The 26744-nt window shown below is 35.9% G+C and overlaps 1 protein-coding gene across 2 annotated transcripts in view; it reads left to right on the forward strand.

The window, feature by feature from the left end:
- LOC104364921 (adhesion G protein-coupled receptor A3) overlaps window positions 1-26744 on the forward strand; it is a 277796-nt gene that overhangs the window by 19539 nt on the left and 231513 nt on the right. For both annotated transcript variants that reach the window (XM_042791300.1, XM_042791301.1), the window contains exon 2: window positions 25315-25386. In XM_042791300.1, coding sequence (XP_042647234.1) covers window positions 25315-25386 — 72 coding nt within the window. The remainder of the gene's footprint in view (window positions 1-25314; window positions 25387-26744) is intronic.

A 26744-nucleotide genomic window follows, 5' to 3' on the forward strand; every position in this document is an offset into this window, starting at 1 on the left:
GTGGTGACCAGAAGGAAGTATTTGCTTTCCCTCATCACTACGTAAAATATAAAAGCTGCTGTGTTGATGCTTGAGGGTGAGAAGGTATGGTGCCTTAATCTGCCTGGAAATTTTGTCTGAAATAAAACTGGCATGTTTGTGTGGGATTTCCAGGTACCCAGCAGCTGGGCAGGAGGGGTGACGGTGAGCAGGCGCCTGGCAGCCCAGGGTGTTTGTGTAGGGCTCCAATGCAGGCAGTGCTGTGGATCCGTGGCATGAAAGAGCTGGTGCTGAGGACTGGATGTCTGTCCAAGAGAGGTTTCAGTTGTTACTTCGCAGCATTAAATGCTGCTGTAGAACTCCATTCTATATGCTTTGGGATGAGGGAGACTGTGTGTTTGTATTTAACTGCAGACTAGTTCTAATCTGGTCTCACAGACTGGATGCTCCTCTCCTTCTGAAAGGCATTAGGTGAATTCCTGGAGCAGAGTTTGAACTTGATTTCACCCGCAAGAAATCCCATCAGTGCGCTTGGAGGCTGTTTTATGCTGCAAACCAGAGCACATAAGTGGGGATGAGCAGGATTCTCTTCAAAGCATGCTTGTGACCTGAACTCAACAGGACACCAGCATGGTGACACCGTGGTGGCTGCTGAAAGACCAGAAGGGGTGGTTCAGATTGATACAAGCCAAACACAATCAATTTCCAAAACCCCATTTTCAAACAAACAAGCAAGTGGAAAAACAGACAAACAAACAACAAATTCCCCAACTAACTGTATGGAAGCTAAGACCAAGGGGAAGTCTGGATTAAACCCTTTCTTATTTCTAATATGTCTTCCATGGTAAAAAGACCTTTGAGTTCTCTCTGGGGAGCAAATGGACTAGGCAGATCTTCAGAGTTCTGGCCAACTCACAGCGCTGTCACACATACTTGAAAATTACTTGACATAGTTTTCTATATTAGTTCATAAATTCAGAGGGATTTTACATTATTTCTGTATACACAATTCCTCAGTGTTCTTGATAGCCTGTGTTGTATTTCTGTGCATCTCTAGCATATGCTGTGACATGACTGAGCTCATGAAAGTGAACTAATCGTACACCTTGCAAGTGCCTGGGATGAAATGATTTTGGATATTTACTTGGATCAGTTCTGAAATGTTCACTGAAAGTTTTCTTGAATATAATATGAAACAGTGGCACTGGCAGGCATGCAGAAGTGTTTTTTAAAAAATCAGCAAACTTATTTTTGTTTGCCAGTGTTATGGATAGTACATTTTGAAATGATTAAGGTACTTAGAAAGGGAAGGAACTAGTTCTATTTTGAAAATGCTTTGTGGCTTGCAATATTATGATTTCTTATTCAGTTGATGGCCAGGCCATAAATTGAAAGGCTGGGTGGGTAAAAAGGACAAAGTCTGGAACAGCAAAACAAGAAACAGGTTAATCACAGCTGTTACTTAAGACCTCTGACAACTTTCTCATTTTGACACTTAATGGATTCTTAGGACAGATTCATTCTTACTAGCTTAATTTACTACCTGTGAATTTTAATTTTAACATCATGTTATATCAGATACAAGATGACATGGAGTATTTGAACTGACACATACAGGTTAAACATCCTTCTACTGAAAGAAAGAAATGATTGTAATCAGCATTGTCATCAGAGAATTCAGGTCTTGTACTACTCCAGGTCAGAATTCAGGGGATTAGATTTGTCCTAGTTTGTTTAAGCCATGGACAGGGTCTCAGACGAGTTTCAAAACTCACTGTTGCTTCTCAACCAGCCCTGCAGGGCACCTTTGAAGGAGACACTTTACCTTTAGGGTTGCATGTTCTAAATGAGTAGTCTTTAAATAAATACATTCATTTTCAAGCTGTTACAAGCTGCTTTTCTTGCAAAGTTTCATTAGGTGGGAAAGGGAGATGACATATTTCTCTGTTTCTGAAAGAATTGTATTTCATAGAAGATAGTAGGAAAGTACTTTTAAAATTTTTTTTTTTTTTTCTCCATTTCTTCTTCTTTTCTGCTGGAGTGGTTTTAGTTGAAACTTATCTAACACTTCTAGATGGTCTTCTAGCTGTAGCTGACACCAGCCAGTATAAGTCTGGCCTAATACCTACGGCAAAGTAAGTCTAAAATTAAACCTGCCAGACATAGGAGTACTTAGTAATTGTATACTAGAATATGTGTATCACACTTAGGAATAATACTTGTGCACTGTTTTGCCTTTTGGGAAGTTCTTATCCAGTTCATGTGTTTGCTGGCCAGTCATTTTCTTCTTTTGAAGAAGCTGGGATCATATCCCATTTCAGTAAGGTTTTGGGTCCTCCTTGATCAGCTTTGAAGTCAGTTCTTGACTGAATCCAAACGGGAAAAGGTAGCTTCCTTCTGTGTAGATGCTGTCTGCATTGAAATGCTGATCTGGAAACAAAGGTTCTGATGAGAAAAGCAGCATAAAGAGCATGACAGTGGTGTCTTCAGATGGTCAGTTATGTATTAAAAATAACAGGTGCAGTCCTTAATGTTAGTTAAGAATAAGAATATGATGGATGTGAACAAACATGCTATGGTGATTCATCTGTCTTCATGAAAAGTCATTATTATTGTTTATTTATGAAGTACCGTGAAGATGTGCTGGATTGCATAAATAATCCGAGAAGTAGAAGGGGAGTCAAATCTTCTAAAATTATCAAAGATTTGTAAGTACTGGTTCAGTTCAGTAGTTCTTACTGAAGAACATAATCATACCTTTTTTGAGTGGATTTATATATATGATAGCTGCTGGATTGCTATATTGGAGCAACATGGTTCTGAGATTGCCTCAGTCATTTTATCCCATGAATAAGTTGATTGGTACAAGGTATTCAGTAGACTTTGAAGGCAGTGCAGGAATATTAAGTCTTCAAATACATGTTAATTACAGCAATAATATTTTGAAAGTCTGGAGACCACAAAAAATTATTCCCAGAAGGAGCCAACAGTTCTAATGAATTAATCTTCAAAAAAAAATTTCAAGTATAAAGAGATAAGAGACCTCTTGGATGCTGATATATCAAAATTATCTTGAATTTTATTATGATATGGTTGTAAGAACGTGGATTTTGACTGCTAGGGGAGAAAAGAATTAAACAAAAGATGTATTTTAAAATACTTTAGTAGCAGAGCTGTTTCTTAACGTGTCATTATCTTATGTCATATACTATTGTTGATACTTTTATTAGATGCTTATGCATTGAACTCAGAAAAAGTAAAAGTTTTTTTTTAATTACTCAGGAGAGGAGAAGTAGGGCTAAATGTTATGCTTGGCAGACATAAGGATTGGCAGGATTTGGTCAGCACTTGATATTTTTAAACTGTTCACATTTTGCACTTGCATCTACTGAGTGCTAATGAAAAATCACTATTTGTCTGTTAGGCACTCTTGGATTAAAAAAAATATAATTTAACTTTACCTTTTTTATATATATATAGAAATTTTGGAATATAATAATGTTTCTCTTTTTTAAAAATGGTAACAGGCCTCCATTTAAATAATTTTACCGAATCAGTTCACTAGAAAAGACAAATCTTCCATTTTTCTTTTCTGTGCTGTGATAATACTTTTGAGGCTTAACAAAAAAACTCATCTGATAGATTTTTACACTTGAGCTTTATCAAGTCTACTTATAACCCTTCATATCTCTTTTTGACACAAATGAAACTGGGAAAAACTCAAAACTCTGAACTTCAGAGGGTGATTAGAGACATAATCCCCAGTAAACAAATAGTGAATAACATGGATGCATTGGCATAAAGAGCAAATACATTGAAAGGATGTAATAAGTACTAAACTTAAGAGGGAGCTTTTAATGAAATTGGAGAGGAGATGAAGTGAAGAAAGTAAAATTTAAGTATGGAACAAATAATACTTACGAAACCAGAATTATTTTCAAAAAAGTTTACCACTGCAGTATAAAAATATAAAAACAAGTTAAATAGCCTGAAATAAAGTTCTTTGAAATAAAAATACCTGAATGAAGCAGTAGATTTAGTTGATGTGAAAGACAAAATTGGTAAAACCAACCAGCAGTTATCTAAGCTATATCTAAATGCAGAGAGTAAAACTATCAAAGCAGGTAACGTAATGCTTTAAAATGAAATTTGGAAAAGAAAATGTACAATGAGAAATTCTGTTTACAGTGGAGCAGATTAAAAGGGCTGCAGGCATACATTAATTGATGTTATGGAGTAATAAGCTTATTGAGGACAGACTTTAAACAATGTGGGGTTTCTGCCATTCCTTTGAAGTGTGTAGTACTTCATACGATTAGAGACAGGGTTGTCAATGTACAATAAAATATATCAATCAGCAAGATAATTCCTGTATTTTGTGTTGTTTACTACCAAAAGCAATCAGAAATGTATTTTAAATGTTAGGAAAATTCAAGAAAACCCTCATGAATGCTGATAAAAGTAGTTAGCTTATGCTGCTGTTTTTGTTTTGATAATTTTCTAAGCGTTGACATATTAAACAAAGTTCATTCCCATTTTATTTATTGGTGCATGTCAGCTGCCATATTAATTTAATATGTGCTCAGGACAATATATGCAGAGTAATATTTATTTTGATTTTTTGGCAGGTTCAGGTCAACTGCACATTTTGTTATTTTACTTTTTCCTTCCCTCCGCTTCCCTTAAGTCAGGAACCATAGCTTCCTGTAATGTGGCTTTCAGATACTCTCTAAGGAAATTGAATTTCTAGATTCAAAAGCTGCCCATCTCAGGTTCAAGAGCTCTTCTTTCTTCATGAAAACATATTTATGAAACTATATAGCTTAGGAAAATTTTAATCAGCCTTATGAAAGTTCTTTCTCTTTAAACATAGTAGGAAAGCTGAAGGAATTTAAAGATAAGGGCACATTGTTGAAGTTTAGAAAACTGTCTTGAAGGTTCATAATAACACTGTAGGATTTAGGAATTTAAATTCCTTTTATTATAGAATCAAAACTGCCCCATAGCATATAAAATACTTTGCCTAGTTTGCAGACTTAACATTCCAAAGCAGCATGGCCAAGAGCTTTACTTTTATTTTGAGCTTATGGAACTATTAGGAGCTTGATAGCCTTCTCCGGGGAACAGAGTGTATGTTGTAAAATACGGAGTCCAGTTGGAAAGAAAACTTAGTGAATTTTTTTTTTTTAACTTATCCTGCATGTTAGAAAGTAAGATACTGGAATTTTCACTTCTATAAGCGATAATTCATTCAGGAATGAATGAAGCTAGTGGTTTATTTTTGCTGCTCACTGTTTCTGAAACTGTTTAGCTACAAAATTATGCAATATAAACTATGGAGCTAGAAATTGTACTCATCTTATGAATGTTATATGCCTTGGGCTAACAGAGTTTATAAAATCTTGTTGCAAGCTTAAAGAAATATAAATGAAATGATATTGCATGTACTGTATAAGCTTGTTGATACAGATGATGTCATTTAAATTATATTCAAGCTAAATAAAAAATCTGTTAATCTTATTCTTGCATGCCTCTTAAAGCCCACAAAGATTTTGTATATATTTTTTAAAAATTATGTAATAAATTGCTACCTAAAATGTGTAACTGCTGACTAGTCAGTGGTTAGCTGATGATTTACAGATGGGAGTGAGATGATCCAGATTGTAGTCCAAGGAGCTTTTTATAGTTCTGGTATATCATTTGGATAAAATTACAACCATGGATGCTTTAGAAGAAGGGTGATCAAGTAGCTAAAGTGTGGTACCTCTTGTTAGGTTACTAAATCTGTTCTTCATTTGGGTATGATGAATATGGGGAAACTTGATGGGACATTAATTGAAACCTCTCTCAGGCATTTTTGAAGAGAATACTGAAATCTAAAAAGTGTGAGAACGTGATTAGAAGTAAATTCACTTCTATAACTTCAATCTGATCCAATTCAGTATTTGCTTCAGTCGCCTCTGTCTTGGGTCTTCTCCCCTTGCCCTCTTCTGGCTGTTGTCTGTAGACCAGGACCTCTCTTCCACATTTTACTGTAGGTGGTGAGAGACTCCCTCAGGTGCTGAGCTGAGGGAAGCAAGCTTATGCTGGTGATGGTTTCTAAAACATATTGATACTCTGCATTGGTAAAATGGGTACTCTGAGAATGTTCTGGCTCTGTGCAGAGTCTATTTTGGTGAGCTATTGCCTAGAAACATGAAAAAGAGATTTTTAAACTGCCCTTCTAGATTTCAGTGAGACTTGCATAGCAAGTTGGTGATACGCAATATAAGTAAGAGTGGCAGACTCAAGTATTAAATCAGTCTAATTTAACTTGATTGGAAGTGACAGGCTAAGTTACGAAGACATTCTTGTTGTAGTTTTCAAACCTCTTTTAAAATTACTCTTTTCAGTCTGTAAAGGTACAAAAGCGGAAATAATACCTAAAATAAAAGATGTCTTAAACAAAATGTCAATAGCAAAGTACAGCGTACAGAGCAGCACTACCATTGTTGCTTTATAGTCATGGACAAGCAAATATTGCTATTTGTATTGCTTGCTATTTAGTAATGTCACTAGCTTTATAAATAGGTAATATAGAGATAAACCGAAGAAAAAATAACTCTCTCCAAGTTTAGCATTTTGAAAAGCCCTAATCCATTATAGACAGAATCAGTGTTTGTGGTGACATCTGTAAAACCTTGAAGGTACTTGTATTGCTCAGTCAGGTAGTGCTAACTGCATTCTCAGTGCTTTTTATATTTTGTTGACATTCTCCAAATGAGACAGTTATTTGACTCTTATTCAGTTCAACTATGAGGTATTTCAGGAGGGTGTTATGTCTTAATTTTGCTATTTTATTATTTTCCCCCTCTCCTCTTTCTTGATAATTGAACTCAAATAGATGCTGTAGCTGAAGGTATCTGATTTCAGGCTCCAGTGCTAGCAGTAGGCCCTTAAAGTTCTGAAATAAACTTTCTGAAATAGTCTTTAAAAGGTTTACAATGGTAACTATCTTATTTTGGAGTACAAGCCATAACTGCAAATGCAATTTCAACTACATTTAAGATAAATTTGCGATCACACAAACCGTGGTAACAGTGATTTATCACAGCTGTGAAAGGTTGATGCAAGCTCAAAACCTTATCCAAAAGCAAATGTTTTCATGAGACTTATTGCCAAGGTAGGTATATAGAGAGGTTTTCGTTTTAATATCACAGATGATTTAGGTGATCAGAGTAAGGATACTGGCAATTTATAATTGACTTGACTGAGTTAACAGTCTTTCTGTCAGACAGTATTAGGTGTGGATGAAAGGTCAATGAATGCCACCACAGTTTTTCATTGGTTTTGGTAGCCAAGTAGCTACATAAAAGTCAATGTCAGAATTTCACCAAGTGACAACTGATTTAACCCTTCCTGCAGCAATTCCAAATGCAGCCACTGTCATGAGCTGTGGCACCCATTAAATGAAAGTACTCATCATTAGCTGGGTTCTGTTGACATCTTAATCTACAAGAATGTCTGTAAATTTTCCAGCCTCGTGCCCTTCAAATATGCGTAGAGATTATATATAAAGAAATTCTGACAGTTACAATATTCCTTTCAAATCCAGGTACTTAAAGCACCCTGTAAAGATGCCATCAAGTCCAGCAATCTTTTTTATTTATCTCCTACACTGAAAAGGGACCTGAGAATACAGCAGATATCTGACACCTCGATGGAGTTCTGTAGATGCATTCTCAGACAGGATTTGTTTGCTGCTGCCTTTAAGTTTATGATGAACTGTGTGGATCAGCAGTCAGATTTTCTTTTACTGGATTTTTAGGTCTTTTGGTAGACAGCATCTGCTAAGTGGGAGTGATTGCAGGCTTTATGGCTTGACTTTGCAAATAACTCTGTGTGGTGTACTCCCCATCCTTTTAGTCTTGTCTTCTCAAATCATGTCAAGCTGTCCTTGAATTTCTATCAAATCAGTGATAGTTACAATTAGTTCATACCCCTTTAAAACACAATTGAATATTCCTTAGGATTTGGCAACACAGAGAAGATACCGGTTTTCCAGAGGCCTGCAAAACACTTGTTCTCTGGTATTAACAGAGTTATGATCTGGCATGATACCTTGTGTATAAGTTTTTTAACATATAGAACACTGATGTGATCTGTATGTAGCTTGATGGTGACAAAACTGGAAGTGACCATTACCTTCTCTAGGATTGCAGATTCTTGCTGAAATAATGCTACCAATTTTTATTGTGGCCTAGTGTTCTCTGAGGTGTATCACCTGAGAAAATCCCTAAGCATCTCTCTTACAAAGGTAGGTAGTTAATTTTCATGTTGAGTGGTCTTTGCTTTGAGGTCCTTCCATCTCTCTGCTTAGAAAAGCCCCATCCATCGGTGAGTGTCCCCAAGAGGAACCACTGCTTTCACTTCCCTTCTGCTCAGAGAAGTTTCATAGCTGAGCTTGATGTTTCAGCTGTTTCATGCTTAACAGGAAAAACACCAAGAATGCTTCCTAGAGAGATGAGCTAGTGCTTTACTGAAATGTAACTGGTTTAATGGAATGTGTAAAATGAGTATATTTTACAGATGTGTGTTGTTTTTTGTGCATAATGATTTAATAAGAAACTCAGTCTTAGGGGTGAAATTAGCTTTGCCTAAACAAGTGCAGTCAGAGTTGTCTCTAAGCTTTCCTAAGTTGAGTCATGCATCTCAGCTAATTGTTGCTCACAAGTTTTGCTCTCGTGGTAATTCTCAGCTATGTAGTTCTCATTCAATCTAATGCTCAGGTTGAAATCAGTGAAGTGGTGTCGTGGTTTAGGCCTGATTGGCAGCCAACCACAATGCAGCAGCTCTCTCTCCCTTCCCCTCCGGCAATGAGAAGGGACAGAGAGCCAGGCTTGGGGTTCAAGATAGGACTGGGATGGGGGAAAATTCCCCTTTTATGATCACAAGCAAAAGGCAGACTCGTTAGGGGAAGGGAAAAAAAACATACATTTATTACAGACACTAACAACACATAACAGAGTAGGACAGTGAGAAGCATTGCCACATCTTGAGAACACCTTCCCCCCACCCCTCCCTTCTTCCCGGGCTCAGCTCTGCTCCCAATATCTCTACCTCCTCCCCCAGTGGCTCAGGGGCAGAGAATGGGGGGTGCAGTCAGCACTGCCACTTCCTTCATGTTCGGTGAGGGGAGTGTCCGAAACTTGTTCCTCCTGCTCCATCGTGGTCCCCCTCTCACAGGAGACAGTCCTCCACAAACTTTCTCTGACTTGAATTCCTCCCATGGGCCGCAGCGTTCCCCACACTGCTCCGTCATGGGTCACTAACTTCCTCCGACTGGATTCCCTCCCACGGCTGCAGCCCTTCCCGAGCTGCTCCGGCGTGGGACTCCCCCGCATGCTGCAATCCCCCCAGCACTGAATTACAGCAGCGGGGCTACCTTTTCCCACGAGACCCCGGCCTTCTTTGGGCACAGAACCTTAATCAGGCGAGCAGGAACAACAGGCCACAAATCAATGTCTGCTCCACCATAGATCTTCATGGGTGGCAGGCGGGGGCCGCCCTGCTGTCTCCCCACAGGATACAGGGGGGTCTCTGCTCCGGCACACCTCCCCCCTCCTTTCTTCCTCCGTTCCTCCACTGACCTTGGTGTTCATGCAGCTGCAGCAACTCCTCACAAGTCTGACTGCCCGTCACCACGTCCCTTCTTAAATACGTTATCGCAGAGGCGCAGACGATTGGCTCAATTTCCCAAACAGAAGTGGAGCTGACTTGGAGCTGGGGGAGCTTCGAGAAGCTTCTCACAGGGGGCCGCCCCGATAGCCCCCTCCCCTGCCACCAAAAAACTCCACTACTCACTCAACCCAGGACAAGTGGGAAGGAGAGTTGCTTGCTCAGAGTTGTAGCCTGAAACACCAGAAATTTGATTTTTTTGCCAACTCAGCCACCAGTCCAAAATTGCACAAATAATTATCTTTCTGGTACTTTGATTTACTGTAAAACAATAATACTTGCATAAATGGGTATAATTTTAATGGTAAAGAGTACTCAGATGTGCTTCATAAAACAAAGCACAGTACAGCTTCCAGTGGTAGGGTCTTAATGAAGATAATCTCATTTTTTTGCCTCTGGATTTTGTCTTTTTTCATAAAGCCTGTGCGAAAGTTTAAATATGTTTATTTCCATTATTCCTTTGCTTTTGATCTAACTGTTCTTGTTACCTGTATTATTTTGCACTGGAAGTGGAGGGAGTTTGAAATCCTGTGTTTATTCATGTCCTGTGTTCTTATCCAGATAGACTATTACAAAATAAAAATAACCTTAGTTCCGTTCTGCTAAAACCAGTGAGAGAAGGCTTTGCAATTAAAAATAACCTTTGACATTCAGCATCATTCAGGACAATTTGCCATTTTAAATATTTTAAAATCTGTTCCCTTAAAGAAGGTTAAGAAAATTCTGTTGGCCAAGGAAAACACCTTTCAGAGTAAGGAATGATAGGTTTATATATCATCTGGTATGCATATTAGAATCATAAAAAAAGACATAAAAAAGGACACAAGAAGATACCGCCTTTTGCTTTTCTACAGCTCCCTTTTGGTCCTGGCTGTAAGAAACCAGTTTAGTTTAGCCCTTTAAAATATAAAAAAAATTTCCAGTACACACAGCGTGATAATGGTCTTCAGATGCACATGTATCACAATTGATAGCTGTTATGTCATTTGTTACTGTAGATGTAAGAAACATCAAAAGCAATTTAAAATTCCAGTTATGTTGGCTCTGCTGAATCCCAACATAATGTCTGAATTTATACACAATAGTGTCTGATAGGTAAAACATCCCTTCTCTAGGAGTGATTAGTCTGATGAAGGAACATTTCTGAGTTGTCCATCTCCATCACTGAAATGAAGTAAATTTACAAATAAGTCTTTGTAGATAGAACTGTAAAAATGGCATCTAGAAACCTACTTTATTTAGTATAGGAATCTAATGTCATGCCTGTATTGGATTGTTCAGCAACAATTGTAATAGCTTTTAGTTAAGAAGTGCTTCAGAGCTAACAATCTGAATATTACTCTGTGAGAAGAGCCCTCAGGGAACAGTGGGCACTCAAAATGAAGCTGCATGATGAGATTGCCAAATTCTTACTCTCCTTCTGACTTTTGCTACCTGGAAAAAACTATGGGTGAGTGTGAACATCCTGTTGATGTGGGCTCAGTCACCAGCAGCTCCCTAACCCTTTTCCAATCCTATGTTCATGGGCACTGTGCTGAGTCCTGCCACCTCTGCTTGCCTGCTCTGGGAGCCCTGACTTCCTTCCCTTCACAAAAGAGTTGGCAGTCCTGAAGGTTTTTTGTGGGCTCCAGAGGAATGAGTGGAGCGTACTGTAGAGGTAAGTGCCTGTGCCCTCCTGTGGCAGGGAATTATGTAGCTCCCTGCTATTTCAGAAGAATTACTATGTTCTGGGATTCCAAGGTCTGTGGCAATAAGTGCTTCCAGTGTTAGTTTGAAGGTTGGGGAAGGAGACACTGCTGTTGAATTCATGTGCTCAGAAGTCATGAGTGAGGTTTTCTGGGGGGAAACAAAAAAGACCTTTTTTTCTAAGGATTGCTCTGGTGAACCTACATGGTACACTTGGGTCAGCACAGCATTTTATTAGGTTAGTTGGTGTGGGTTTTTTTGGGGCTTTTTTTTTTTCTGTTGGCTTTTTTTTTTTTATCCATGATATCTGGAAACTTCTTGATTTAAGGAAACTTGACAACCAGAATTCTCAGAGATGGAGATTTTAAAAAGTGCCAGAACCCTGAAAAACTAATTACTTTCCAGAGTTGTCATCTTGAAATAAGATATATTTTATATATAGAAACATTTTTGAAAACGGATAAGGAAATCAGATCATGACACAGTAGATAATATTGCTGTAGGTATGGAAGATACGGATGCATTAAGCTTGGTTTTGGGTAAATTGTTCTTATGGGAGTATGTGATTGTCTTGCCATGAAATGCTTTAAGGTAATTTTCTGTTATTCTACATAAGTATTTAAACTGGTTGGACCAGAATCACGTATAATTAAGATATTGAGCTATTCTTATTAATTTGTTCCCTAGTCTATCCTGAATATAACTGTTTTTGCGTAGGAGTAATTAATTCATGATCACTTGACTTCAAGGACTTGGAATGAGAGTGTTTTTACTGAGTCAAAAAAATGCCCAATACAAAGATCACGAGTATCCATTTTTTGAAGTATATATTGGGTCTTGTGTTACAATTTTGGAAGGGTTTATTTTTGGAAATGAAACTCCTGCTTTTGCCTAATCTTTAATACACAACATTTGGAAAGCTTTGTAGAGGAGGACTTTTGATATCTGTTAACTATTCTGTGGCACTTATTGAAGCTAATTTGTGGCATCAAGTCTCTCAAGCTCTGTAAGTGCTTTTCTGATATTCTATAAGAACTTGGAGTCTCATGGAAGGTAAGTAAACATATTTTAGCAAAAGGGGCCTAATTATCAAGGAACACCAAAGACAGCTAAATTTGGTACAGGAAACAGAGTGGAAATTGATATTTAAATGAAATTTGAAGGAAAATTATCATATTTACTCTCTCTCTAGTCACTGTAATATACCATAGTGTAAGGGGAAAAGTGATTGAAACAGCATTCAAATATTCAGGTTTAATGTTAGAAATGTTATTTGGTAATTCAGAGAGTGTATTTTACAGACTTTTATTTCTAATATGGATTAAATATATTTTATTTTTTTATCATCTGGCTGGCACTTGGCAGCCTTTAAGGAATATTACATGGTTTCAATCTAAATCCAATAATCTACAGGTACCTAGTGTCTAGCAACTTACTGCCTTAAATACTATACATTATCCATCTCATATCCTAACACAGTAAGCACAAAATGATGATCTGATAAGTGACACTTGTGCAAGTGATCAGTAAAGAAATAACCACTATGTGTGTTGCATGTAATACAGTTATAAATGAGAAAGTGGTATTTTAATGGAAAAGAAATGAATGAGTACCCATGCTGATTTTGGCTGTTATTCAACTGTCTGTTGTGTTCTGTACTTTCTTGTACCTTCTTGTCTTTGATGGATGATGCGTCTTCCATATTGGTACACCCAACTATCCATCACTCTAACAGTGGCTTGGCTGAAGAATGAATATCTGAGCCATTTATTTTAGGAATTATTCAAGGACCTGCTCCTTTATTGTTGTTTGACTTCAAACAGTTCATGCTGCTTTCCTAAAGAATAAAAGTTGTATATCACTTGTGGACCAGTTTAATAAATAGCTGAATAATTGTATATGTACCAGAAGAGACAATCTTTATCTTACTTTCCTTTAAATTTTTTAATTCACTAGTGCTCATAGCTACACTCTTTTCCCTGTCCCTGATTTTTTGTGCCTTTTATTTCTTCTGTTCTTCCTGTAGACAGTCTCTGTTTTTTAAAAATAAATAAGCGCAACTGGTCTTACTTAAGCAATCTCCTTTCATGTCATTTCAGGCATCACTGAAAGGTGCTATCACTCCCATTATTTATTCAAGGATCCAAAGACACTTCTGAAAAATGAATAAATTATTCTGTCATCATTATTTTAGGAAACTTTAGAAACCACTAAAAGAAATGAATTGGGAAACCATTAGGAATAACCAAGCTTCATTTAACATAGCTGTGATAGCTTCAGGACATGATTCCCTACAAAAGCTTTGGAATTCCTTGTGGATATTGCTGCCAGAGTTTATTATTCTTAAAGCAATGCAGGCAGCAATAGTTATTTTACAGCTAAATGCTTTAGGAGCCATTTGGCAGAAATGCATGCTGTGAGGTAAAGCTGAATATTCACAATCAAGTATCAAACAAAAGGTTGTTGAATGGGCTGAGCATTGACTAATGTTAAAGAAACAAAGCAAGGTAGGAAGAAGTTAGTTGTGTGATGGAATCTAGATCAAATGTTAGGTTTCTTTGTATTATTTATGCCAGTATTTTGAATGATTGTGCTGAAAGCTTTATTTCAAAGATTGTGGATATAAATAAAATGGAAAGAACATCAAATATTGAACAACACAGCCTTATCACAGGGAAGAAAAAATTAAGTACCTGAGCTAATAGATAGCACTTGAGGCTAAGATCAAAAAAAGACAGATCACAAGTGAGATGGTCATTTACCGTTTGAGCTTGGCAGCTGAGAGGTAGATGCAGTTGGAGGTGATTGCTCCTGTGTTACATTCATTACATGGAGTGAGGACTGCCTTCCAGTATGTTGAGAATCTTATCTTTTAGCCCATTTTCTTAAGATAACCACATTGCCCTTCACCAATGCAAAATCTCTTTGAGAGATAAGACACAAGAACATTGCTTAGGCTCAAAATTAGTACTGTTAACTAAATAAACAGAATCTTCTACCTGTAATAATAATTAATTGTGTACTGGTTTGGCACACCTTAATATATTTTCAGATTGGAAATAAAAAGCTGGCTGAAAGCTTAACTATTTTTAGAAGACATGTTGCTTTCTTTCTGTATATATATTCAGTAGTAATAAATTAACATAGGGAATTTTTAAAGTAAACCATTAAAAAATATTAATTAGTCCTAGAAACAATGAAAATTCTATACAGATTATTTGTAATAGTTGTTACGTTTTAATAGTTTTCCAATTTGACTTGGGTGGGCAATACAGAACTGGGATTTGATGAGACAGAGGTTGCTGTCATGATCTCACTTGTGACGTACGGATCCTGAAAAAATTATTTAAAAGAAAGGCACTGTCACAGAAATAAAACACATCCAACCTGTAGGCTACACATGGGTGATTTTGCTGTATAGCCCCCAGTACAACTATTCTTGATCCAGTTAGGGACCCTTGTCTAAGGAGATTCAAGTAAAGCTTAAGGTCTGCATCCTTATGTTTAGGGTTCATCAGTCTGATAATTGTGACAATCCTGTTTTTTGCCGTGTCTGATCTCTGCAGTAGGTACAGAGCAGAGTTCCTTTGTGCTGTCTGGATTTAACTTCTGAGTCCAAGTTTTTCAGCCATTGTTTAATCTCTTGTAGTCCATTTTATAAATGCTGCTTAAGGCCAAAATAATCCACAACAGCTGATGTCTCTATTACAAAAAAGTGTCACCATTTTGCCACTCTGAGCAGTGCTCTGATCTAATTGGATCAGCTCTGGGCAGGAGGTGGTACTGGAGGACCTCTGGAGATCCTTTCCAATCTAGGTGATTCAGAGATTGTAAAATAGCTGTGGTCCCGTGTTTTCTACCTCAGCAGGATACTATCCCAAAGGTCAGTTTTTAAAACAATTTTCAAGCCTTGCAGCACCACCAAAAGAAATGTAAACTGATATGATGGCCTCTATGCATTATATGGAGGTCATTTGCTGTCTGAATTAAATATGAATATTCACCAAGTATTTCAAATTTCAGTATCTTATTCTGACAGAGCACATATCAGTAGTTGTCTGAAGTACTTTCGAAAAATTTTTGTCACTCCCTATTACCAGTTAAATTTCTGTTCCTCTCAGTCTTTGAAACCTAATGGAGGACTAAGAGGAGTGTTCTGACATGCAGTCCTACTGGTTGATAAACTAGAGCAAACAATTTAGATTTAATAACCTAACTCTTTAAAATGTCTCCTTATGAGAAAAGTTTCTCTTCAGATTCAGATAGGAATTATTTTATGTTGTCAAACCAGTCTTTTTTTCAGGCTTTCAGTTTTCAGATATATTACCCAAGGGATCCAGAATGAGTTTTGTATTTTATTGAATTATCAGATGATACACATTAAAAAAAAAAAAATCTACTGCAGATACCTCTTTTGCAAAACACAATTACAGTCCCAGCAGAACCCGTGAGTTAAGATACAACAATTATAAAAACAAACCAATTTGGAGGGAAATCAAAATAGATTAGTACAATGAAAAAATTCTCTGTTTCTGTGCATTTATATTCAGCAATTGTTACTGCTTATCTGTTGTAGTAACTGAGACACATAAGTATTTTGAAGACAATTATGAGCATGTTTTGCAGAAATAATATGGAAACTTTACAATGTTGGTTTAGAAATACATACAAAATTAGGAAAACTGGGAAAAGCAGAACAGGTGTTTCAGGGTTTAAAAGAGGAGCAGTGAGCTGAATAATAGTAATGCTGAAAAGATCTTATGAAGGAAATAAAAGGTAATATAAAAAGTGTAATAAACAAGGAGTGGGGACTCTGGAATTGTTAATCCTTTTCCAGAATGACTTAGAATAAAGAAAGGTAGTAAAATTCAAATTAAAAAGGGTGAATTATTTCTTAACAAATTTTGACCAAGTAAATTATTAAAAATAAATTAATCTTATAAAAATTCTTGAATTTAAGTAAGGATTCAGAATTTATTTGTAGAATAAAGCCACCTGAATGTATCACAGGTAATGTAAGCAACAGGTGTGGCTCACCTGTGAGAGCTGCAAGGCAGATTAGGATGCTGATGATTATTTGGCTGAGCAGTAGAATGTAAGCCCAGGAGAAGGGAAGGGCATACTGTTGTGTTGATCTTGCCATGAATCACCATGGCAAATTACTTGCAGTAAACATTTTGAAATGGGGAACCTAAATGATCTCCTTAGTCCCACTGAAATGAGTAAAAATTTCTGTGCTACAGGATAAAGATGTTTCTCAGCTCTTGTCTGGCTGATTGGTGCCAAGCACACTGAAATACTCATATCTACACATTGTTCTTGTGCATTGTTCACTCAGCTGCTCTGCTCATCCGGGTGTTGTTTGCACCATATCTATCAGTGAATTGTATAAAATTTTGAATGAAAAATAGAAGAATGTAATTTCCCCATAATGTCAACTGGGTTGAATGATAAGCAAATCAAAAGCTAATTCTCCTATAAACAATCCATTCATTAAATTCATTCATATATTGCACCAGCTTATTCAGTGAAGAACTTGTTATTTTTTAATATTCTGTATCAGTCTAATTTTTCCCACTGAAAATGCATTTTAAATATATATTCTTTTAATTAAGGCTCTGTGGTGAGTCAAAGGCAAAACCAGGAACAACAAGGCATGCAGACCCTTGCTGTCACCAATTATCTACATGTACTTTTAGAAATGGTTTTAGAACTTTTTTATCAAAAGTTCAGATAAAAGATTTCCTTTTCATTGTAGAGAAAGCTTTGAAAAATTCCTCCCTTTCTCCAAAGAAAATGTTGACAATAGAATCTTTGATCTTCAAGAACTAATGCACATGATAAATTTAATTCATGTAAATAATTCTGCTAGACTCAGTAGGACTCATCACAGAAAGTTAAACACACATAACTATCAGCTAAAGACCATGCACATGGTGGCATAGTCCAAAAGTTCACTTAGATAAAATTATCTTTTTCAAAAGATATAGTGAAAATGCTGTCTTATCAAAAGATCATGTGTTAGTTTTTTAGATTACATTTGAAAAAGTTATCTGCACTCACGTTCAAAACTTCTAAAAGCAAGATTTATCTAGACAGTTTAATGATGTTGTAAATATGTGTACATATTGTAGTGAAATAGTAATGATTCATCACGTTTTTATATTCTCAGCAGTTCAATATTCTATGATTTCAGGAAATAGCACTGCATAATTTTATTCTATGTACTGTTTATATTGTCAAACCTGTTTGTACACTAATCCGCTAATGACATAAGATTTCCGGGTATTGACTTTATTGAATACAACTGATTAAACTTTAAGCATAGAATCCTCTATAATACTTTGGGTCTTCACTGATCTTTACATCTTAAAGTTTTTATGGAAAAAAATGTTTTACTTAATAGGATCATCTAGTTCAGAAATTTGCTAGTGCCTGACAAAAGCCGTAAAATAGACAACCACATTTCTTCTGTGAAGTACTTACAGTCCTGTTAGCAATGCTTTGATTCCTGCTGCTTCTTGTCCTGTTCAGTTAATGAGTGTCACCCTGTAGTGGAGGGGGCTTGTTTCAAAAACTGGAAGCTCTTTAACTCCCCCACTGTTAAGAAATATTAAGATTTCCATTTGAGAGTGACCTTGCAGCTTTCTTTTGTTAATACATTAATACCACTGAACCAGTATTAGGGAGAGGATGAGTTGTATATCCTGCTAGTGATGATAATATTTTGTTCTACTGTTTGAATTGTGATATTGCTTACAAAAAAATGCTCTTAAATATGATTTTTAAGTCAGTTGGTGTGATTATTTATGCAAGAACTCTCTGACTTTGTTATTCTGAATGTGACCTAGCAGTCTCTGGTATCACCCAGGAGGACTATTGATGAAAAGCCATCAGTATGAACAAAACTAAAGCAACGAAAGTAAGAGTTTTGCCTTCTATTTTGAATTACTGAAAGTAAGTCTATTGAACAGTGATTTTCCACAAAAGCAGTATTGTATTTTCATAATATGAGTGGTCAGCTACGGTTTCTCCTACATTCCATTAAATATATGACAGACTATAAGCATTTCTTTGTGGTATTGGAAGGACATTCATTTAAATAAATAATTACCTACAAGGAAATTCTTGGTGCTTATAGTTTCACTAGTTCTTTTGCTGTCATCAAATAGTGCCAAGATCTAGAAATATCTGTTCTGCTGGTACTGTTCTAATTAGAAGGATAATTAATACATTGTTACAGCTTCTGTGGCTATAGCTGTTTGGGGTTTTTTGTCACATGTAACACACTATCTACAATGGAGGGTAATTTTTGAGTATTTTTCTGTTTTCACTGATGCCTGCGATTGGTTATGCTGCAGGTGAATGGGTTTAACAAAAATTGGTATATACTGAAGATAATGATAAAAACAGCTGGAATTAGAGGTGCTAAGTGACTAGGTTTTATTACTTTCCAGAGGATTTTTGTATGATTCCATTTAAGAATGCTGACAACACGCTTTGTTTAGTTTGAAAAGACAATACAATGGGCCACAATCCCCTTAGGGAAGAGAGATTTCACTTGAGACCATTATATGCATCTTTAGTAGTCTGGTAAGTCATCTTTATGCTTTTTAAACTTTTGATCTCAAAGCTGGATAGAATAGTAGGCACTATGAATTACGATACACAAATAGTGATATATAATGAATTAATAAATATTTCTCATATTTTTGCAAGTTTTCCTCCTTTCTCCTTGGTTACCAAACTGTGTAGGTGCCTGCCACACCCTGTTCGTCTAGTGAGCCGTTGATACTGTTTTCAGTCATTTTTCCCCTCTTCACTTGTTAAATCAATTTTGTTATTGTTCTATGACTTCCTCCTAGGTTATCTGTATAGTTCTGATGATATCTGTTGAAATCCTAATTAGTAGTTCAGCTGTGGTCTTCAGTTTAGAAGGAAAAAACAAAAGTGCAATTACTACATATATTTTATTATAGCTTCATATGTCTCTACATATGGTGCAAAGATCAGGGATTCTTTTTCCTATTCCTGTAATTTTTATGGTGCAAGTTCCTTCTTATTTTTTTTTTTTTTTAAGTTGCAACTCAATAAATTATGGATGTTGTGGGAATAAACAATATTCTGGTTTACCAAGAAGGATTTTAAAACCTTAAAAATAGTTTTTTATTTTACACTGTAGCACTTCAATATAAATGCTTATAGTCTTATTCTGATACCATAAAGATATTAAATACGCTTTTTTTCCCCAGCTCTGTGTCCAAGTATTTCATAGGATCTCTACTCACACTCCTTTTGTATCTAACCACATACCATGTGTAAAGAGAACAAATGGCTTAAACTGTGACATGTTGACTGTTACCAGGCTTCCAAGTAAAATGATTAACTACTATTAGTACTTATATTTTTATTTTAAAAGAAAATGTGTTTCTCTGCTCAAACTGAAATTAGTATGCAGGAGAAACTGCAGAACTTGAAACACAATTTCTTAACGCAACCCCAACACAGAGGTCTCAGAGGTAAAATCTTAATGGACCGAGCTTTCTATCTTTTGTCAAGTTGTACTGGATATCCATCTAACATGCCTTTTTACATGAAAAGTATAGAAACAAACAGGAATTAAGAGAAAGTGTGCATCAGGGGCAGGTATGTTCTCCTCTAGTACTTCAGTGTACCTTCAGTTGGTCTCAGTGAGTTGGGCCTTAAGGGTAGGATTTCAGAGGGATTAATTTTCTAGACATTGGTTGTTCATCTTATCTATCAGCTAGACATAGGACTGGGTCAAGTCTGGTCTGAACCTGTTTCTGGGTTGTCCAGCAGAAAACCATGTGGAAGTTGACATTTTGTGTGTGTGTGTGTGTGTGTGCTTGCCTGTGGTTTTTGTTTATTTTTCCCTGTGAATATTGTCAGAGGAAATATGTATTTTCAATAATGGGTCACACTTCCTTCTCTGTTCCCTATGCATTTGGGAATAGCAGTCTTCATCTAAATGTCTTGTCTTTCTTGGATTTTGTTATCTGACATGTGCTTTCTGAAGCTTCAGCTATGGAATTAATTTCCTCTGTAATGTCAAGTGAACTCAAGTCCATTGACTTTGAAGGCATGGTGAAAAGATTCTTTCTCTCTGCTTGAGGGGTTGTAGGAAGTTGAAGTTTGTTTGCATTATGATTGACAGATTTTTATGTGATACTTTTTAAATATTACAGTAGATTATCTTGTACTGGGCATGTTTTATACTTTTGGACTTCTAATGTTTCACAAAACCAAAAATATAGCATCAATTTAAACTATGATTTGTGGATTGTTTAATTCAAATGGGAGAACCAAAAAGAAAATCAGAGAGATGGCTTGTAGTCCATTAGAACAATTCATCCTTTTATTCTGCTGAAGAAGGAGGTCGAGGAGAAAATGGAAGCGATGGCTTGTTGACCATCCATGCTTCTCAGTTATTAGTATGCTCCTTGGCATCATTTTGGTCCTTGTGTACACATGAGGTTGGTTGGTTTGTTTCCAGTGCAGGATGAATTAAATAGCATGCAGCCTGTGTTGCAGCACACCAGGAAAATACATCTGCATTGTGAAACTACATGTACAGATTACATGCTTTAGGGTGTCACTGTAGGTCAAGAAAGGGTGTTTGAAGGATATCCCCTCAGAGCCTGTGAGAATAGTTCTGGAGGGCTTGACAGAGGTGGGAAAGCACAAACCTGGTGTAGACTTAGTGTCTTCTGAATGTGCTCCCTGGGCTAACTGTCCCCCAGAGGATCTTGGGAGAAGGAACAGCAGAGACATAAGATTTGAAAGGGTTAGTTATGAACAAACAGTTCATAACATGTCTGATCAGCAGAGTGGTTCTGGCTAGTGGATTGCTGCTCCCCAGCACTATTTTAGTGAGATGTATCCTGTGAGGGCTAGGGCTGAAGGTACCACCATTTTAATTTCCACTTACTTGGGGTTTGGATCATTATATATAGTGCAAAGACAGTTTGCAAACTTTTGGTTTTGGAAAATAGTTTCACTGACATAAAGTGTGCTCATTTTCATAGTGTTTCTCTCCTCAGAATAAAATACTGAAAATGTGAGATTCTTAGCACATGGCTAGAAACTGATAATTATTTAAACCAGCTGCCTAGTTGCAATGTGTAGCGATATTTATCGCTGTATTCACTAGCACATCAGAAGAAAAAAAGCAACAAACAAGTGAAAATGCTGTGAATAAATACAATGTGAGAAATACTTAATCATAGTGGGTGTATGGTGGTGATTTGTATTAAAAAACTACATTTAATCTTTTATTAAAATATGTGACTCCGTTTCTGTTACACCTGAAAGTTATAATTATAAACTATCCAAAATCAAATACATGAATGGCACTTTTTTCCATGTGTTTATCCACCAAATCTTTGCATCTGTAAGTACAAGAAAAGAATGCTCTTCATCTCTGTTTTCCCGTAAAATTTCTGTAGGTCTCTAATTGCAAACATCTCCCTGTAAGCAGGTGACTTCATTCAAGGGAAAAGAGATTTCTAGCTATTTCAGCCATACCACATACATTTCATGTCCATACTGTTACTTTTCTGAAAAAGTAATATACAAAATTATTGTGTTTAACTTCAGCATATAATTTGACCAGGCATTGATTACTTAAAAAGATTTTACATCATCTGTAGTGAAGCCTCATTTCTGAGTTAATATATTGAATGTTTAGCTAAAACTTTCCTCCCTTCTAGCCTCATTCTCACAGCAAATGTCCTCAAAGGAAAGAATGTTATGAGTTGCATCAAAAGTTTAACAAGTGATTCATTACTGTATAAAAAATAAGGCAATTTAAGTTTGCCAGTGAAGTTGTTCATTGTATTCACAAGATCAGTCTTCAGTACAAACCAAGTCCTTTTTGGTAACAGCCCATTGCGATTTCTTGGACATCACTAAAGCTAATTAAAAACAGGTGAATTCTTCCCATGTCGTACACCAACTGGCTGAATGAAATGTAGATAACTGGTATTAATTGTTAGAGAAGGATTTTTTTTTTTCCCCACAGACCTTATTGGACTGCTAGGATTCTTTAAAGCCATGATTCTGAAGAGCAAAAGAATTGAGTTTTAATACCCATGTTACTTTGTTTATAAAACCTGAATTTTAGTTGGCACAGTAGAGAAAAGGCCCTGAAGGAAACCTGATTTTTGAAATCTGATCTCTGTGTGAAAATCTCTGTGAAGGTCTGGTATAAAGATTTGAAAGGTTTCATTTAGAAACTCAAATTTACATAGTAAAGTTCCATGATTTTTTTCTTTTTTTTTTTTTTTTAATTTTTGTAGTGTCTGTTATATTTTTCAAGACATAGTTTATCTTTTAGAAAAATAAAAGCAAATGCCTGAATGAGATAGCAGTACTGCAGAATGTGAGCTGTGTTTACTGAGTGTTCCATTTATGAACTAAATGTTCTACTTAATCTTGTGATTTATTACTAGTTAGAGATTTCTCTTTAATTTCCAGGAGTTTGTTTTATGTGGCTTGATGATACTAGTTTCAGTCTACACGGTTAGGGATATACAGAAGGAGACCCAGAGGTAGGGTAGGACACCAGTGTGCTGCTGATTTGTGTTGAATTTTCATGGAGTTGCCAGCAAAGCTCAGACTGCCCTCTTTTTCTGTGCAGAATGAATAGAAGGCTGGAGAAACAATTTGGCACCATGAAAATTTTTCAAAGACAAAACTACTTGTATCTAAGCCAGATGAGAGTTCTGCATGTATCTTTGCAAATCAGGCTACACAGAACAGTCCAAATACAATATTTATATCTAATGTCGTTGTAATAGTCCTCAAAGATGGTTTCTTTGTAACACAGCACATAACTGAATGACCCAATATGAAGTGGAATTTATGATGTTAGTCTTTCTAAGACAAGCCAATTTTAATTTTGAGACTTCATTATTTCTTGACTGATACAAGTTCTGTGCAGCCTCAGAAGAGAAGGTGAGTAAAAGAACCGAATAAAATAATAGAACATTTAATGTATTTGCATTTTCTAGTTTAGATATGCAGAATTTTTAAACAATTTTCCAGTTTAGTCACTGTATGGGCACCTAAAAAGTTCAGAAAATCTGACAGATAAGACAAATTGAAACAGTTTGCAGTCTTTCATCATGTCACTGCTGAAATGTATTGCTAAGATGGTAGCAAAGAGTTGGTAGATTAGAGAAATATTTAATGTCATACATATGATTTTTAATCTGAGAAGTAGAATCCAGTCTTGTGAGATATGGAGTTTCTTGGTTGATGGCAATAGACTGTCCGTATGTTGGAACATATTTAATTTTTGTTGTAAACATAGGCTCCTCTGTGCTTTCAGATGCCTGGGTGTAAGTGTTCACGATTGATTCTATATTGCTGCTTGTGGGTTATGCTGATCAGTTCTGGGTGAGAAGTAATGTTGCTGCACAAGTGTATTCAGTAACAACATAGTGTAATAACACAGAGGTCAGATCTGAGCTGCTCTGTTCTCCATGTTCTCATACAGTGGGTCATCAAATCACATCAAAACATATTTACACATCTTTACTGATGAATTTTGGAAATAACCTGCAAAAATCTCCACATCTTAGTAACAGTACAGTATTTAAACTTTCCTACATCAGTAATTATTTTCTGTTTCACTATGGGTTCGTGTTACGTGTTGTCTTCTGCACCTAGACTTGGGATTTTATGTAATTGGTGTATGCTGCGGCAAAGCACTTAATGTTCGTATACAATGGGAAATGCTAAGAGTGAGGCAAGTTAAGATAGTCTCATGTAACCGATTGTTTTAAAACTTCACAAAAATCGATTCATAAAGTCTCAAGATTGCTAGTTAAGAGCATAAAATTTATTTTGAATAAATTTATTTGTTTTATTTTTATACTTATTGCAAGCTATATCTCTTATTTCGAAATGGAATTTTGTGCTCTAGAGAAGTATAATTTATTTTAAATGTTACATTAAAAGACTTATTTCTCAAGCAGTTGGAATTAGATTTTTCCAGAGACAAGCGTTTCTTCTGTGCACTGCATAATCATTAGATCTGTTTAAAAAAACAATTTCTTGAGCTTCTAAACCAAATTGCATTTCTATTGTATATTGCAAGGCTTTTAAGTGGTAACTTCTTCAGAATGAGTGCATGTTCATATTGTATTGTTTCTGAAATAGCTGGGAAAATATAGTGATGAAAAATCACTAAACTAGAAAGCCATTTGTGACATCAACAGTAGTTTAACATGAAGAGGAAGAATAGACAACTTTTTCAATAGCTTGCATGGAGGGCCAGTTTGCATATGTGCTTGATGGTGGTGGTACTTGATGAGCCAGGCATAGCTTAATTACTGAATTTCTACAATGCAGAGGTTGTAACAAGAAAACATTTTTGGACTAGTCTGTTTTTGTGGTAAAGGGGTGGTTTTTTGTTTCCCTCCTGTAGAAAATGAATTACTCTCCCTTTATCAATCAGCTGTTGTTGGCACCATTCTTTGTATATCCCTGCTATCTCAAAAACTGCAAAGTGACTGTATTGTCCTCTAATCTACTGGGACAGTTTTTAACACATTCCCATGCTTCATCAGCCTTTTTGCTGACTGAGAAGCCCAACCATGTACCTTTGCCAGTGGTAACTTACAATCTAATAGTGAGATGTGGGCATTTATCAGTGTTACAATTTTCAAGTTAAAGCCAAAATTCATTTGTTGACATATTTCTTGAATGTGCTTTTATTTAATAAAGAAGAAACTATGCATTTCAGGAAATGGTAATCTTCATTTTCATTTTCCCATCATAGCAGTAAATAAAGGAGAGAATTTTGTGATTAGTATTTTACAGAACAGTCATTTACTATAATTACATAGTTTTAATCAGTGGAATTATCATGTTCTATTAACCATATTCTTTCCTGACTTCTTGTAGGATTCTGAGTAACAACAAGATCTTATGGTTGAAGAATGGCTCTTTCTTTGGACTGAGATCCCTGGAGAGACTGTGAGTAACTGATCAGCCTTGTTCCACCCTCAGTTAAAAAGTCTTTGGATTTTAAATATAGAAACAAAGATCAGATAATGAAGTTGAGATGTTCTGAACTGTATTACACAGTAGATTTTCTAGGCTGTCATCAAGTTAAGAAGCAGCATAAAACCAAGTGAACGGGGATGGACGTGGAAAATACAGGAAAGCACTGCCATCAATTTGGAACTAAAATAAACATCCAGTCAAAGACTTGTACTACACTGTGTACACTATCACAGTGAAGACTGGTATATGTAATGGTAGTACTAATATACCTGACATGCAGTTTGGGTTATTTAACTCACTGGTCTCCAATACTTCCATTTTAAGTCTATTCTAATTTTACTTTTATTTAACATTTTAATTATATTCTAAAGACATTGGACAGCATTTATCACTGGAGTGGACAATGACATTGATAAAGCTCAGTGATCCTGTATTTCTAGCCAATATTTAGAGGGGGGAAGAGGAGCTCAGGAGCAACTAATGAGTTAGAAAGAAAACATTTGGAAACTTCAATGGAATAAATAAGCAGTAACAGCTATACTGTAATAACACTGCATTCTGTATATATAGGTCAGTTGTTTGGTAATAATCATGTAAGCAAGTTTAAAATGCTATTTTTTTATATCTATAGGCAACTAACTTTGCCAGTGCATCTAAAACGAGTAATTATATCATGCCTATCTTACAATGTCTCCTGCAGTTTAAGCTAAATTATTTTTATATTGCTTTGTAAGCATACCTTCATTATGTAGAGCTGTTGATATAAAGTAGTTGCTACATCCACAAATGCATGAATGTATTCTATCTTGTATGAATGTTTCCATATGCAAAAAAAATTTACATACTAAGATCAACTTTAACTAATATTTTACTATATATGTGTGATGTGCATGATGTTTATGGTTGCGTCATAAGATGGGAAAGTATATGATACTGAGATATCTGAATATTCTAACTGCAATTTAAAATTAAACAATATATTTAAAGGTCTGGAGCAATCCTGTAAGCATCTTGAAGAGTTAGGATAAAGATAACTGTCTGAACAGTTATGTAAAGGAATAATACATTTTCTCTGCATATAGTTATAGATATAACAAATACTTCTTTAATATTATCAGTATTAAATGGTATGGAATGAAGAGTAGTTGTGTATTATTTAATAACTGATTTAACCTTAGGTGTAATGATATGAGGCTTGTAAAGAAGTTAACAAATATTTTAGACAAAACAATTTAGAATAGGGGATAGCATTACAAATTTATTTCAAGGGAAAATAGTAAATTAAATTCTAATGTACTGAAAGTAAAGGGTTAGTGTTTAGAAATAGG

The sequence above is a fragment of the Tyto alba genome, unplaced genomic scaffold (assembly GCF_018691265.1).
Source record: "Tyto alba isolate M040663 unplaced genomic scaffold, T.alba_DEE_v4.0 Super-Scaffold_1, whole genome shotgun sequence".
Taxonomy (NCBI): Eukaryota; Metazoa; Chordata; class Aves; order Strigiformes; family Tytonidae; genus Tyto; species Tyto alba.